The sequence below is a fragment of the Gorilla gorilla genome, chromosome 4, assembly GCF_029281585.2.
Source record: "Gorilla gorilla gorilla isolate KB3781 chromosome 4, NHGRI_mGorGor1-v2.1_pri, whole genome shotgun sequence".
In the NCBI taxonomy this organism is placed as follows: domain Eukaryota; kingdom Metazoa; phylum Chordata; class Mammalia; order Primates; family Hominidae; genus Gorilla; species Gorilla gorilla.
The window spans coordinates 40,124,363-40,139,452 of NC_073228.2; the positions used below are offsets into that span (position 1 = coordinate 40,124,363).

Here is a 15,090-nt window from a genome sequence, read left to right on the forward strand (position 1 = left end):
AATAAAAGAGAAGGCAGAAGTTCGCATAAAGTTTTTGCTGTTTGTGTTTTTGTGGGGGTACTTTTTGGGCATGATGTTTATTAGTGAAGTACAGCAGCAGTTGCCCACTCATGTTGCCACATAATAGCAGCCTTACAATCCATTTATGGGCTTGGAATTATTTTTGTTCATGCTTTTCATGGGAGTAGAGGAAATGCAATGTGCACCAGCTGTAACTACTTTAATCATGCAGCTGCCTTCTAGGGAAAGCCCTGCAAGCATCATAGATGTCTTCATTGTCAAAGAGGTTATTGTCTCACAGAGTTTTAAAGGTAAAGGGGTGCTGTATTACTTTTCTGTTACTGCCATAACAAATGATCACAACTGCATGGCTTAAAACAGCAGAAATTTATTATCCTACGTTTCTGGAGGTCAAATATATTCTCAAGGGGTTAAACATCATGGTATCAGCAGGCCTATATTCCTTACAGCAGGAGGCTCTAGGTGGAGAATCCATTGTCTTGCCTCTTCCAGCTTCTAGAGGCCACCTGCATTCCTTGGTTCATGTCCCCTTCCTCCATCTTCAAAGCCAGCAGAGTATTATCTTCTCTCCTGGCTGACCTCTGTTTCCATCTGTATATCTTTATATCTCTGACCCTCCTACATTTCTCTTATAAAGACTTTTGTGATTACATTGGGCCCACCCAGATAATCCTAGATAATCTCTCCATCCCAAGATGATTAACTTAATTACATCTGCAAAATACCCTTTACATCTAAGATAGCATATTCACATGTTCTGAGGATTAAGATAGTAAACATCATTGGTGGAGAGCCATTCGGCCTACCACAGGAACCATGAAGAAGGTCCAAGGGACACATGACTTACCAAGGGCCACTCAGTTCACTTGTGGAGGTGCCATGACCATATCCCTGGCATGCTCACATTTGCCACTTGTGTGTGCGTTACTGACAAAGACTGCTAGGAGGATGCCCTAATGAAGGCTTTATTTTCATAATTTGAGATGATTGAGGGATAAATAAATATAAGATCAAGTCAGTGTTTTTTTTTAAAAAAGTAGTTTAGAAAAGACAAGTTTATATTTATAATATAAGTGCATTCATAATGCAAGAACTTTCTTAAATATCGTAGTCTTGCTAGGACGTGGTACCTTCTAAAGGTGGAGTAGCTTGTAGTGATAACATATTTTAAGAAATGATAAGAAATAAGAGTGCCGAGGAAGCCCATGCACATGTGTCAATGTTTCTCCTCTTCCTCCTCCTTCTCTTTCTCCCTCTGTAACTCAGGCCATTGCTACCATTTTGAAAGCATTAATGACTAAAAAGCCAATTCAAACTCCTTAAACTAAAGGAAATGGTCTACCAGAGGCTTATTGGCATGGATGAAACCAAGTTAGATATTTGTCATATTTTAAAATGAGACCCATCTTATTTCGATGTTGAGGTGTTTGTCTAGGCCAAGGAACTTATTTTTAGTTCTCCTCCCATGTCTGTTACAGTTGCCTGTAACAAATAAGAGAGTCATAGAATTTGAGTATCTTTGGCAAGTGTCTCCAAACTCCTCCTTTGCCTTAGTTTTCTCCATCTATGCTATAGGCAAGAATGATGGCTACTGTAAGTTAAAGCCTTTATTCAATTTAAGTTTAATTAAACTTGAGTTTCTGAGAGGACAGGTCCATTTAAGAAGGCTAATGTGATTGTGAGGCTCATCTTCTCCAGGAGTCACTCCCTGCCTCCCCTCTACCATGGCAGGATTGGCTTCCCCTCATCCAGAGTCTCATAACATACTCGACCTCACACTAGTGAGCTTCCCCAGTGTGTTAGTTGTTTTTGTGCTTACCTGCCTTCCTCGAGATTCAGCCTAACCCGGGGCGTGATGCAAAATAGGAGTTCACTGCATGTACTATGGGTGGATGAATGAATGGCCATAAAATCTCAGGGGAATTTGAAGGACACATGGATCCAGAGACTCAATGGAAGTACTGAAAGGGGCAGGGAAAGGCTGAAAGTATAGTTATGATCTTCACTGGTATAAAATTAGTAGGTTGGCTCCCCACCCTTGCCCTGAAAACTTTCTTAAATAGAGAGAAATAGAACTGGAAATTGCCACAGAAATTTATTCTAATAGATGTTTTAATGTGACACTGAAAATGAGTGGACAGTTTCCTTTGGGTATTTGTGCTCAGCTCTCAATGTCATTTTTCTGCCTATCAAATGAACACCAATTCTTTATCTACAAGTACATTAGGTTAATGACACAGTGTTGAACTAAACAAAGATGAAGTCAAGTTGCTAAGCTCTTGTCTGGCATTGATTAGGGGGCTCATAAAATAAGTCACTCCCTCAGTTTAGTCTTGACAACCCAAAGAAAAACTTTGTGTATACTGAATGACACTTTCCTTGAAAAACTTCCAAATAGGATAAGGTTGATTTTCACATCGTTCTTGCCAGATAGGAAAAGCACAGCATCAACTCAAGGGAATTGCTAAATATTTGTACTACCCCAGGCATATTGCAAAGATGATGAGACCTGAACAATGATGTTAGCATTAAAGTGTTAATGATGACTGCAGTCAACAAAGAAACTGCAGCATGAGTGGGCCTCAAACAAGAAAATCTGATGACAAGAGATCATGCAGGTAAGACTTAGAGAAGTGGACCAAGATTCAGACCAGGAAAATACCATAGCAACCCCCAAGGATCTCCATGGGTGGGAATATTCGGTGGTTCTCTTCCATTTTACCACGTTTGTACATAGCTCTGTTTATTTATGTTGTTTCCCCAACCTGCTACTCAGCCTAATTCTACAATTTCTTTTTGTTTCTAGTTCCTTCTTTCTGGGGCTTGGTGAACTCAGCTTGGAATCTTTGCTCTGTGGGGAAACGGCAGTCGCCAGTCAACATAGAGACCAGTCACATGATCTTCGACCCCTTTCTGACACCCCTTCGCATCAACACGGGGGGCAGGAAGGTAAGCCACCATATTGCTTCCATGGTAAAGTTGAAGATGGGGCCATCTTGATTCTGAAAGCTAATCCTCAAGGCTTCAGTCTCTGTGATGAGTTTGTCCTCCCACCTAGGAATACCACAGACTTCAGACCTGCTGCCATTAGATAGAAATATGTCTATATTGTGCTTTTCCTCCCTAACTAGTCAAACTTTTGTGCTTCTGATTACTCTGTACCTCCTGGAGGTTGCCTGAAGTCTTATCAGACAACCTTGGTACCCCCATAAACGACAGAAAGCGTAGTAGCCACCCCTGCCTATCATGCTGGGAAAATCTTTCCTCTAAGAAACTGCTTTACTAGGCCTTCTTTTAACCTCAGTGAAATGAGAAAGCCAATTAACAAAAATAAAATCAGACGTTCATCATCTTGGGAGGAAAAAAACAGACAAAAATCACCTTAGATGATTTATAAGAAAATCAATAATTAATCTTCCTAGGGGCATCTTGCTTGCTAAGAATCCTAGCTCCTGCACAGAAATGCTGAGCTGGGCTTTGTGATTCTCACACCTAAATCCCTCCTTCACTCTCCTCCCCCCATAACGAGCTCCTCCTTAATTTGTGGAAGGGCACAAGTGCCCATTGGGTCTTCTCATCACTGGAATCTTAGCACTTCTCTTGCTGGTTCATGTCTACTTGGCTATCTTTTACTGTTGAGTAGGTTGTTAAAGGTAAAAAAAAAAATGCACATGCAGAAAATTGTGTTCAAAGGTAATTTAGCTATTGTTAACTCAAGAGAAATGGAAAATAATTTGTGTGCAAAAAATTGAGGTTAATATTATTGACAACTTTTGATAATACCAGCGGCTGATTCTTTAGGGTTTGGGTTCATTGGGCTCTGTTCTCTCTTCCTTTGTGCAGTCTGTTCACCATAAATACCATGAAGTTTGTAAGCTAACTTTTTCCCCTTCTGATATATTGAGATATATTTTCTTGTACCATGTAACTGTCACAGATACACACACCCCTAATGACTCATCAAAAAGCTGTAAGTGACTTTGACTCAGGTCACAATGCAGGTTTTAAAAGACATTGCATGTGGTCGACACCATTTAGTTATGCAGTATTTGTGTACTGTTTTAAATATGACTTGAGAAGCATTTTTGTGGAAAGGTCATATATAGGTCATTTGGTTTATTGCTCTGATTCCATATAAAACGATGCTATCCTAATAGTTCCATTTATAGTTTTATTTTTATAAATTCTGCAAGGAGCTTGTCATGGCTTCTAAGTACATTTCTCTTTAAAAACGTGAATTATTTATTTAAAGTCGTGAACACGTGTGAGTTCGCTGGTCAGTATTTAAGAAGGAAAAGTTGTAGTTATGATTAAATATTCAGTCATCCTTTCTTTCTTGGAGAGGGTGATGTAGGGGATAATTGCATTCTAGGCAAAAGGAAAAGCAGGGGGTGGAAAAGCCCAATATACAGAATGGGGTTTGGTGCCTGAGTTCCAGAATACAGCTGAAAGGTAGCCAGCAAGGCTGAACACAGAGAGCGAAGAGAGGCTTGCAAGATGGTAGGCTAGAGAGGACAGCAGAGGGCAGGTCCTGAGGCAGTGTTCGGGAGCTGAATCCTTTGCCTACGAGTTATGGCAAGCATTTGAAGAGGTTTTAGATAAAGTATAGATTGGGAATGAGATGGAAAATGTGTCAGACTAACACAAACAATGGATATATAATTTTTACTTTCCATCAGAATGTCTTAAAGGAAAAATGTTGATGTGAAAGAAAAAAAATGTCAGCACAGCTTCTCCCTAAAATTTATTGGGAAAGAAGAGATTAGGAGATAGTCTAGTGTTAAAAATCACTCACACGTTATGATTTGGGGTTTTTTTTGTTTTAGAGATATTTTTTGAACAGATGATTTTGTATCTTTCCAGTTCAGTAAAGTATACCTGATCCAAACCAATTTTCAAATGCACTGGAGTTTGGAATCTTGGCAACATTTACTTTTCATGATGTAAATATTTATATCTGGCACAATTTTTGTTGTCAGTGGTTTGAAGAGCTGAGAACTGTCTGATGGTTCCTTTTGCATTTGTGAAAGGTAGAAAATAAAATATAGTTGGTCGTGATAAACTAATTGGTAATGAAATGCCTTAATTTGCTAGGCAATAGGTAAATCATGTTTGCATCACATTTTGAAGGTGATGTTTAATGAGTTGGAAACTTGTTTTGAAAGTGAGAATTCAAATCACTGCTCTGATTTTTGTTTTCCCTTAAAGAAATACCCAACTTAATCGATTTGAAAATCACCCTGTAAGACTGGGAAGTTTTGTAGAATTTGGGCAAGATGTCACATTTTGAAGTCTGAGCCAAGCTGGGTGTCAGTACGTGAAATGCAGCCTAGTAACTATGTGTTTTGTGTCGCATTTTTATCCACAAGCATTATTCTTTCTGGTGTTCAAGTGTATCTTATGCACAAAACCGTGATGCAGCTCTCTGGAAGCCCCTGACTTGCGTTACTATGTTTATTTTAACGTATTTGACCTGACATTGGGCTCAAATGAAGGAACAAGGGCTTTCCTTGCCATAGTTTAAGGCTGAAATTCAACCTCAGTACAAGAACAGAAAGGAATAATAGTTATTCCTTCTCATCCTATGCACTGTGCCTTGAGTGTAATAGAAAATATTCATTTTTATTTAAAAATGAGATTTATTTCACCTTTTAGCCTCATGTGACAGGTTGCAGTCAAAATGCAGTTCAAATTGTGTTTCATGCAAAAAGTTATTTAAAATATTGTATATAATTACCTTCAGGGTATCTACATAAGACATAATGTATATGAAACATGCATGGATTTTTTGTTTTGACTTGGATCCCATCCCCAATAAATCTCATTAGATATATGCAAGTATCCAAAATTAATAAAATTTGAAATACTTATGATCCCATTTTGCATAATGGATATTAAATCTGTAATTGTATTTTTACAAATGGCATGCCCTTAAGGCTGGGTTGTATGTAGGTATAAGACTCCTACCTTGGAACCAATCTCCACCCTTTGACCCCATTAAATTTAACATCCAGTTGCTACATTGTTTGGAGCTAATTAATCCATTCTAGTTAAAGCTACTAAATTAACTCAATCAAAAAGGAGGAGGTTGGGGAGATAATTCTTTGTGGTTTCAGGTTGCTTAAAGTCTCCATATATGAAGAAGTTTGATTATGATATAAATGATGTTTTACACTGAGTTAAGCCTCACTGACTGTTTTAAAGATTGAGACCCTTGTTAGCCATTGAACTTTTAAAATTTCACAGAAATGTTCACCTTTCATGTCTTTTTGCTCAGACCAAAGTGAGTGTACGCAGTGTGTTTGTGTTTTAATTTTAGTGTACTAGTCACATAAGTGAGATTCTTGGTAATTTGCAAATGAAATACAGGATGAGAAGGTTACCACAGAGTAAAATATGGATAACTTCAATCAATTATTTTGGAATATAGATATTTGCTTTGAGCATTTGATATAGGTGGGCATTGAAAGGTTGTGAGTTTAGCTTTCAGGAAGGAAATATGGCACATAGAAACCTATCTGCTGATCTAAAATATCTAAAAGGAGAAAAAACATATTAAAACTGAGACTAAAACCCACTAGCCGATTCTACCATTTTAACCAAAACTCAGTTCCGTCATCTTTTCTCATCTTTTAACTCGTTTAATAAAATAGACACCTCAGTAGTTAAGGACATGATAATTCCTTATCATATGTTAAGTATAAAAAGTAGGATCTATCATATGTTAGGTATAAAAGGTAGGATCTAAACATACTTATCATATGTTAAGTATAAAAGGTAGGATCTAAAAAAGAGACTGGGATGAAGGATAATACTGTTTTATTTTTTCTTTTCTAAAGTTTCTAGATTTGCTAAAACAGACTTGCATTAATTTGGTAATCTGAAAAATACTTATGTTCTAACCTCTCTTTCCATTTCATTTCAAAATATATTTGGAGTTGATAAATGTGGTAGACAGAATAATGTCCCCTTCCAAAAATGTCCACATCTCAATCCACAGGACTTCTAAATGTGTCACTTTACACAGCAGAAGGTATCTTGAAGATATGATTAAATATAGGATTTTAAAACTGGAAGGTTACCCTGGACTATCCAGGCAAACCCCTTGTAACCATAGAGTCCTTAAAAGGAAAAGACAGAAGCAGGAGAGTCCGAATCAGAACAGAGACGTGAGGATGGAAGCAGAGGTCGGAGTGACACAGGGCCATGAGCCAAGGAGGCCTCTGGAAGCTGCAAAGCGCAAAGAAACAGATTCTTCCTTGGAGCTTCCAGGAGGAATACAGCCCTGCTGACACCTTAATTTTAGCCCAGCAAAACTGATTTCAGATTTCTAACTCCCCAAATATAAGATAATAAATTTGAGTTCACTTGAGCCACTAATTATGGGGTAATTTGTTGCAGTGCCAAAAGGAATCTAAAATAATAGATGTGAACATAAAGATTATACTGGTTTACTAACCACAAATCAACAAATTATTTTTAAAACTTTTTGGCATTTTTGTAAAATTGAGACAGAGACATCTTTAAAAAGAGAGACAGAGAAAGAGAGAGAAGCAAAAAAGAGAAGAAGCTGGCCATCAGCAGACTGAAGACCTACACTGGTTATCTCAAAGAAGCTGATTTTTCCCCATATCTTCAGGTTTTTTTGTTTGAAATTTTGCCCAGCAAAGGCTAAAACTACTGTTGTCGCCAATTTCCTTTTGATTTCTGGATACCTGGGGATTATATCAGGGAGAGTCTCAGCAAGAGACATGGAACATGTTCAGTCATGAGGATCCCTCATAGAGGGACCGTTTATAACCACCCCAGGTCTGGAAGGGGTGAGGAGAGGGAGTGAGGACCAGAACCTGGAGACCAAACGAGCCAACCATGGAGAGGAACACCTGACCTTCAGTGAGGGGAAGCAACCAGCTCAGGGCAACCCCTAAGGGTGGAGCTGGGGAACAAGGCTCTGACTGCACTCCTTTCCTCCCCTCTTATGGAAAGAAGGCAGAAGCCAAAGGAGCTTGTTGAATCAGTCCATGCAAGCCAGCCTCCAAGCCCCTAAGCAAGGTAAAGATGGATCCAAATGGACGATCGGAAGACATCCAACACAAAGCTATAGGTGTATCTACATGGAAGTTTCCACATTTCCCATGAAATAAATATGAGCTAATAAAACTCATAATTGCTTATAAATCAGGTACAAATGCTTCAGCCTGGCATTCACAGCCCTTGTAATACAGCACCAAATCTCCTTTCCAGAGACATTTGCATTATACTTTGTACATACCTTTTGTTCCCAGTGAGAGTGTAAACTTTAAAAAACAAACAAACAAAACAAACAAAGTGAATGCATCTCTCCTTTTCCTGGGATCTGTGCTTTGGCCACAATATACCCTTCACCCCACTTGCCTAAGGAGTCCGAACCCCTGCTTTTAACCTCTGTGGCTCCAATACTATCTCTTAAATTCCTCTTGATCTCTTTAGCTAACTGTGAAATCTCTCTTTATTTGGCTTCTTAAGCACCTTACTTATATTTATTTTAGGATCTGAACCTTGGCCTGTAATATTAATATCGCTTTCCTTGTAAGGAATAGTTAGACAAATATACTATAGATATTAGCCCTTAGATTAAGAGCTCCTTATGATAAATATGCTTTCATATTTTCATTTTATATCCTTGGGGTTATCCATGACAGCGCTGACTGATTTGAATGGAACCAAGAGTACCCTTGCTTACCAAGAAATGCGTTTAGGTGGAATTCACCAAAAGTTGCTATGATCCAAGGTGGGGGGAATGTGAGAAGGCCCATGGGGAAAAGAACTTTGCTATCCACAGAATCTGTTACTAAAACTAATTTTCAGTTATGTTTTTTATGACTACTAAAATAAGTTGAAAAAATAAGAAATGTGAATTGGTTTGGTATTTAAAATCTTATCACTTCTCTATTTAAAAATTTTCCTGTGAACCTGATTGCAAAATTTAGTTGACTTTATTTAATCATTGCCATTCACGGCATGTCCACATTGCTATGTTCTGAAACCTCTTATGTTTGAGGCTTTTATGTTCCTTCAAAAAATTTACAATATATTTGGGGAGAAAATATAGACACACAGAAGCTAAATGGCAGTAACTGATTTAAATAACTATTTGAGATAATAGCGGTATAGATATTAAGAAATGATTAATTAGCAAATCAATCATCTTGGCATTAATGTTTTAATGAGAGTAAGAAGTTGGGTTGGTCAAACAAGACTTTATGGAAGAGGTAGGATATGAGCTAGCATGAAAAGGGAGATAGAAATGTAACTTGCAGGAGGATCTTAAATGTCAGATGATCTTACTCTATATGCAGAAGGAGGAAAGAAAAGAAAAAGGCCGATCGATTTTGTCATCTAAATGTGTTGCCGTGGTGCTGGTTTTTATTGGATAACTGATGTTAAATTTTCCTGGATAAGTATCCTTACCCATTTAAAACTCAATAGCTGTCTTTAAGCACCAAAGGTCTTTTTACACTGAAACTCTGATATGAAAAAGGTATGTATAATTTTATGTATATTTGTGGGATACAGCAGATCTTTAAGAGCTGCTGAAGAAGTGGATGCAATTCTTACTCATCTGTATTTTGTGGTTAGACAAATTCCTTTATTGACATATCAATTATATCCTTTCCAGGAGAAAGTGATAGGGGTCTGGTTATTTAAATTTAATTCTAACCAACAAGGAAAGGCTTAGTGATGTGGAGTGGACAGTAACTCTAGGAAAAAGTAGGTGTGTTATCTTAGAAATAATGGTAGCAAGGTTAAAAAAAAAAAGCTAGGCATTGTCAGACATGGATATGAAAACTTCAAAAGGCAGATTTTTAAAATATCATGATTAAAATTGATGTGATCTCATTGCTTCATGGAAGATGGCTCTAGTGGATTGGGAAGCTCTTAAAAATAAGATTATGATAATATAATTACAAATGATAGTACCAAAAAAGGAACTGGCAGGAGCTAAAGATACCGAAGTGGCTGCACGGGGAATTTTATGAGAAATAATACTGTTAAATGGCATGTAGAGATGTAGGAGAAAGTGCTTGCAGCCAAGGAGGACCAGAGGAGAAATCATTTGTAAATGGTTTCACAGCGAATAAAGCCCAGGACAAGTTGAAGTTTCCAGAAAATGAGGAGCACTTTAAAAAGTTGTGGTTAGAGGAAAGCAGGATAAGCAAGACAATGTATACCTCCCTTTGGGAGAGAATACATGGCCATGGATGACCAGATGTGAGAACTGAGTTTGAATTTTAGATTGCTACTGTCTAGCCAGCACTGTCATAGATAAATGTGAGAAGGTGCTGGTTGATTCAAAATGACCAAGATTATCTTTGATTACTAAACAAAGGGTTAATTTGGCTTAACTTCTCTAATCTTCAGTTTCCTCATTTGTAAAAGGAGCATCATCATTCTACCTTCCTTGCAGGGTGGTGGTGGAGAGAATTATATGAAAAAATACACTTATTAGGCAGGTTATAATGCAAGTTATCAAGCCAATGACTGGCAGAGAAGAACATGCTGTTGGCTACCATCACAGGTGTTTTTGTTTTCAGCAAGAAAACATAACTCCCAGTTGAATTTCTTTGTCAAAGAAACTAATGTTTCCATTAGAATTCATAGCATATGTACAGAGAGGTGAAGTGATTTCAACTCTATGGAAGACAGAAGAGGAATTCAGAGCCACCTCGCTAGTACCCCAAACCCAAAAGGCATAAAGATAAAACTTTCCTCTCAAACTATATTTACATAAAATGTCACAGATTCAGGCTGAGCAACATATTCTGTAAGAACACTACATGTGAAAAAGCAAAGGAAGTTAATGGATAATATGCTCAATTGAGTAAATAGCACAGTGGAAATGCCAAGAGATGAATTCAGTCTAGTTACACAGTACCTGAGATTCTACATCCATGACAAGTGAGGCCATTGTCATGCAATACCCTTCACCGAGAAGACAGTATCTGGAATGTTAGCATCAGTTCCCCTAGTGCTGACAGTAAGGTTAACTAATAGAAAACACATTGACACAGTAAAGTACAGAAGAAGAGGAAGAAAGTAATGAAAAATCAAAATGTTGTATATTCAGTTTTCTCTGTCTATGCATCTATTGGAAAGGAAAATATTTTAAGAAGTCATTACAGCTGATTTTAAATGTACCTTTTCTGTGCAGGCTCAGACATAGGGGAGAACTAGCTCTGCTGTTTGAAAGTAACTTTGGCCAGACTTCAATTCAAAATAAGAATTCAAGCTATGTGAAAATTGAATGACCTTCTGTTTCATGGAGACCCGTGGCACAGAAAGAGTTCTGATGGGCACTGAGGGGTACTTGAAATTGTAGAACACAATGAGGCATCAGATGAGAGCTTTGACTTGACCTGTGAATCCCCTTCCAACCTTGATGTACTTTGATTCTGTATGAGCAGTGGTTAGACGGGACGTGTGGAATATATTTGCTTGCAGCCATCCTGGAATGAAGATTAAACTAGGATGTAAATCCTCCTAAAGGAAAACACCCTTTAAAGCACTAACATTGGAAGAAACTTGCATTGTCCTCTTATTAACCACTATCAAAATTATTCCTCAAAGTTTTGGATACAGGCTCTCTCCTTTGGTATATTGTACTCTGAGTAGCTGGAATGAAGGATTCAGAGCAAAATGAATGTTATAAAAGAGGATTTTGATTACAGATTTTAAAATGAGACCAAGGTAATTGTGTTTGTACTCAGAGCAGAGATTTTTGCAGGGAGCGAAAGATTTCAGTGCATAGCAGTGAAAAGTGATGAAAGATAAGCAAAATGTGAAAGTCTAAGATGCTGTATTTTAAGTTGGGAAATGGATTCAGTGCAGAAGCATTCTGTTGTGGGTATCAGGTTCTCATGCACCATTGCTGAGTTTAGATCTTGGCTGAGGATTGCCGCTCACTGTCTTGGCAGTTCTTTGTAATGTTTGCCTCTTGACATCATCCAGAAAATCAATGCAGAGTCATTAGGCAAATCTCCCAAGGAAACATCTGGTTGTTGGCTTTAGTATTTCATAAGTGTCTCTAATTCTCTCTCATTCTTCACTCCTCCTGTGGATGTTAGAAAGGACTTTACTCTTCTTTCCTGCATCATGTTCCTTTATTTCTCTATACTTCTTCTCATTTTTTCTCATTTTTTCTCATTTTTTCATCTCTTTTACTCTCTTAGCCTTTTCTTTTCTCTCCAGTCTTCATCTCCAACCTCCTCCCTCCCTTTCATCATTTCCCTGTGTCTCTTTCCCTGTCCTTCTTTCCCTGTCCTTTCACTTCCTCTTTTCTCCTGGTTCTGTGTACATATGACCAAGGAACATGTGCCTTCTCTTTTCTGTATGAGTGAAATTGGTTCTCCACTTTCATAGAACATTTTAACTAAACACAGAAAGATTGACAGTTGTACAATTTTAGTGACGGTACTTAAATGAGAGAAAATTCAAGTTATCCCAGAACTGAGTATAATTTTTATTAAAAATTATAGAAGGACTAACTTGAGATGTTTAATTAATTTATAGGCAGATGAATTCCTAGAAGAGAGAATGTTTTCCAGGAATCTCATGAGTTCAATAGCCGTCACATCATACCACTTTAGTTTTCTGGTTACATAATCCCACAGATAAAACTAACAGGCATTTGGCCAGGAGCAGTGGCTCACGCCTGTAATCCCAGCACTTTAGCAGGCCAAGGCAGGCAGATCATGAGGTCAGGAGTTCAAGACCAGCCTGGCCAATATGGTGAAACCCCGTCTCTACTAAAAAAAGACAAAAATTAGCCAGGTGTGGTGGTGCGCACCTGTAGTCCCAGCTACTCGGGAGGCTGAGGCAGGAGAATTGCTTGAACCAGGGAGGTGGAGGTTGCAGTGAGCAGAGATCGCGCCACTGCACTCCAGCCTGGGCGACAAAGTAAGACTCCATCTCAAAAACAAACAAATAATCAAACAAAGAAAACAACTAACAGGCATTTTACAAAACAACCAGCCTCTTAAACATAGGCAACAAAATGTGTTATTCACATAATACTGCTTGCAGCTCAGCTCTCTTACCATCCATCTAAACATGGGAGAGAAAAGAAAAAAACATGAGCTAAGTTTTACAGACTAGCTCCACCTGTCAAGCAGCCTGAGACAAATGGTTTTACATTAGTTAAAAAGGTAAGACTGGTAGATCTCCTGGACAGCGGCAGAAACAGTCACACACACCCAAGATAAGCTTTTGATGCTGATCTTAAAAAGCTGGTATCAGTTGTACACTCTCTCCAAGAAGGCTCTGAAATTGGTTGATCTACTCCTTGTAAGCCTGACCATTTGAATAAACTCACAAAGTTGTTCTATGTAAACCTCAGACACTTTGAATCCTATTAAAGGGATATTATTGCCTATAAACCAGGTATCTTTGGTTGGAAAATTAAAATAAAAATAAATAATAATGTATCTACTACCTCAGAAAAGAAATATAGTAGATTCTGTTTGAAGGACTTAAGAAAATGCTCATTTTCTTCTAAGCTTGGTTTCTGAAACAAAAGAACTAAATTAAAACTGAAAAACTGGAATAAATAATGCAATTTGAGGAGTCTATGCAGCGTAAGCAGTTGAACATCTGAGCAGCTCTCAGACTTAATTTTTCTGAAGAAGATTTAATGTCATATAGATACAACTTTATTAATGTTGCATGAAAGATTAAGAATAACTAAAATAATCCATCTCTTTCCAGTATCTCATATTTTTAACGTTTTAAAAAGTTAGATGTTTTAGTTCCTTGCTCTGTAGTATGCTAGGGCCAAAATCCAAACTGCAAATAATGTGAAAATAAGCCATTCAGCCTAATACCTGTTTTTCTCATAGAGCAAACCCAGTGTCTATTCAGTAAGGCAAGAGTTTTATTTTGTTAATGTTATCTTTGCCCACCTAATGTTCTGAACAGATTAGTGTTCTGTTTTTACTCAGATCTTCATCAGATGTGACACTTGATAGGATGTTAGTCCATTCTGGCCCTTAGCTCTGAAACATGCATGCTCTAACCCACATGAAACATTTACATACAATATCATAAGATGAAGGTACATGATTTCATTTTTACCAATGGGTGAAAATGTATACACGCACACAGTTTGGTACGTTGTATCTAATAGAAACCTATCAAACTAGCAGCATCTCATCTGCCTAAAAATATTTTCTGCCACCTTCATATCAAGAATATTTTTCACATCTCATCTAAGGAGCAGAGATTTTTCTCAATTTGCATTTTCCTCTGAAATATTCAGAAACTATTTTTTTTAAGTTAAGGAAAAGCCACTCTTGCTTCTTTTTAAGCCAAGTAGCTATTTTCACTATTCTCAATATAAGCAAAATGCATTACTTGCACTATGATGGAGAAAATGAATACACATTATACTTAGTATGTTGCTATTTAATGCATCGTTGCTAGGTAGGTTTGAATACAGAAATCAATTCAGTGTTTGTTGACTCTCACGTCATTTATTCTGAGCTTGTCAAATTCAAATGGAATAAGATTTTCACAAAATTATCTGTTCAAAATAAGTGTTGTGTCACCCTTCCAGAGTCTGATGCTGTCTAAGCATAGGTTTAGAGCTTGAGATAAGAATTCTTATGCAAATAATTTTCTGAAGAAGTTTCTCACGTGAAAGCTGCCAGGGAATGGGGGAAGTAGGCCTGGGGAGAAGTTCAGCAAAGATGATAGTTTAACTGGAGTCCAACCATAGCCTGATCCCACAGTAATATAGTTTGGATATTGTGCCCTCCAAATCTCATGTTGAATTATAATCCCCAATATTGAAGGTAGGGCCTGGCAGGAGGTAATTGGACCATGGGGGTGGATTTCTCATGAATGGTTGAGTGCCATCCTCTTGGTGCTGTACTCGTGAGTGAGTTCTCACTAGGTCCAGTTGTTTAAAAATGTGTGGCATCTTCTTCCTTACTGGCTCTTGTTCCTGCTTTTGCCATGTGACTTGCCTGCTGACACTTTTTCTGCCATGAGTAAAAACTCCCTGAGGCTTCCCCAGAAGCTAAGCAGATGCCA

At 37.8% G+C, this 15,090-nt stretch overlaps 1 protein-coding gene across 1 annotated transcript in view; it reads left to right on the plus strand.

Moving 5' to 3' along the window:
• CA10 (carbonic anhydrase 10) overlaps nucleotides 1–15,090 on the plus strand; it is a 541,322-nt gene that overhangs the window by 226,007 nt on the left and 300,225 nt on the right. The window contains exon 3 of the mRNA XM_031011537.3: nucleotides 2,828–2,970. Coding sequence (XP_030867397.1) covers nucleotides 2,828–2,970 — 143 coding nt within the window. The remainder of the gene's footprint in view (nucleotides 1–2,827; nucleotides 2,971–15,090) is intronic.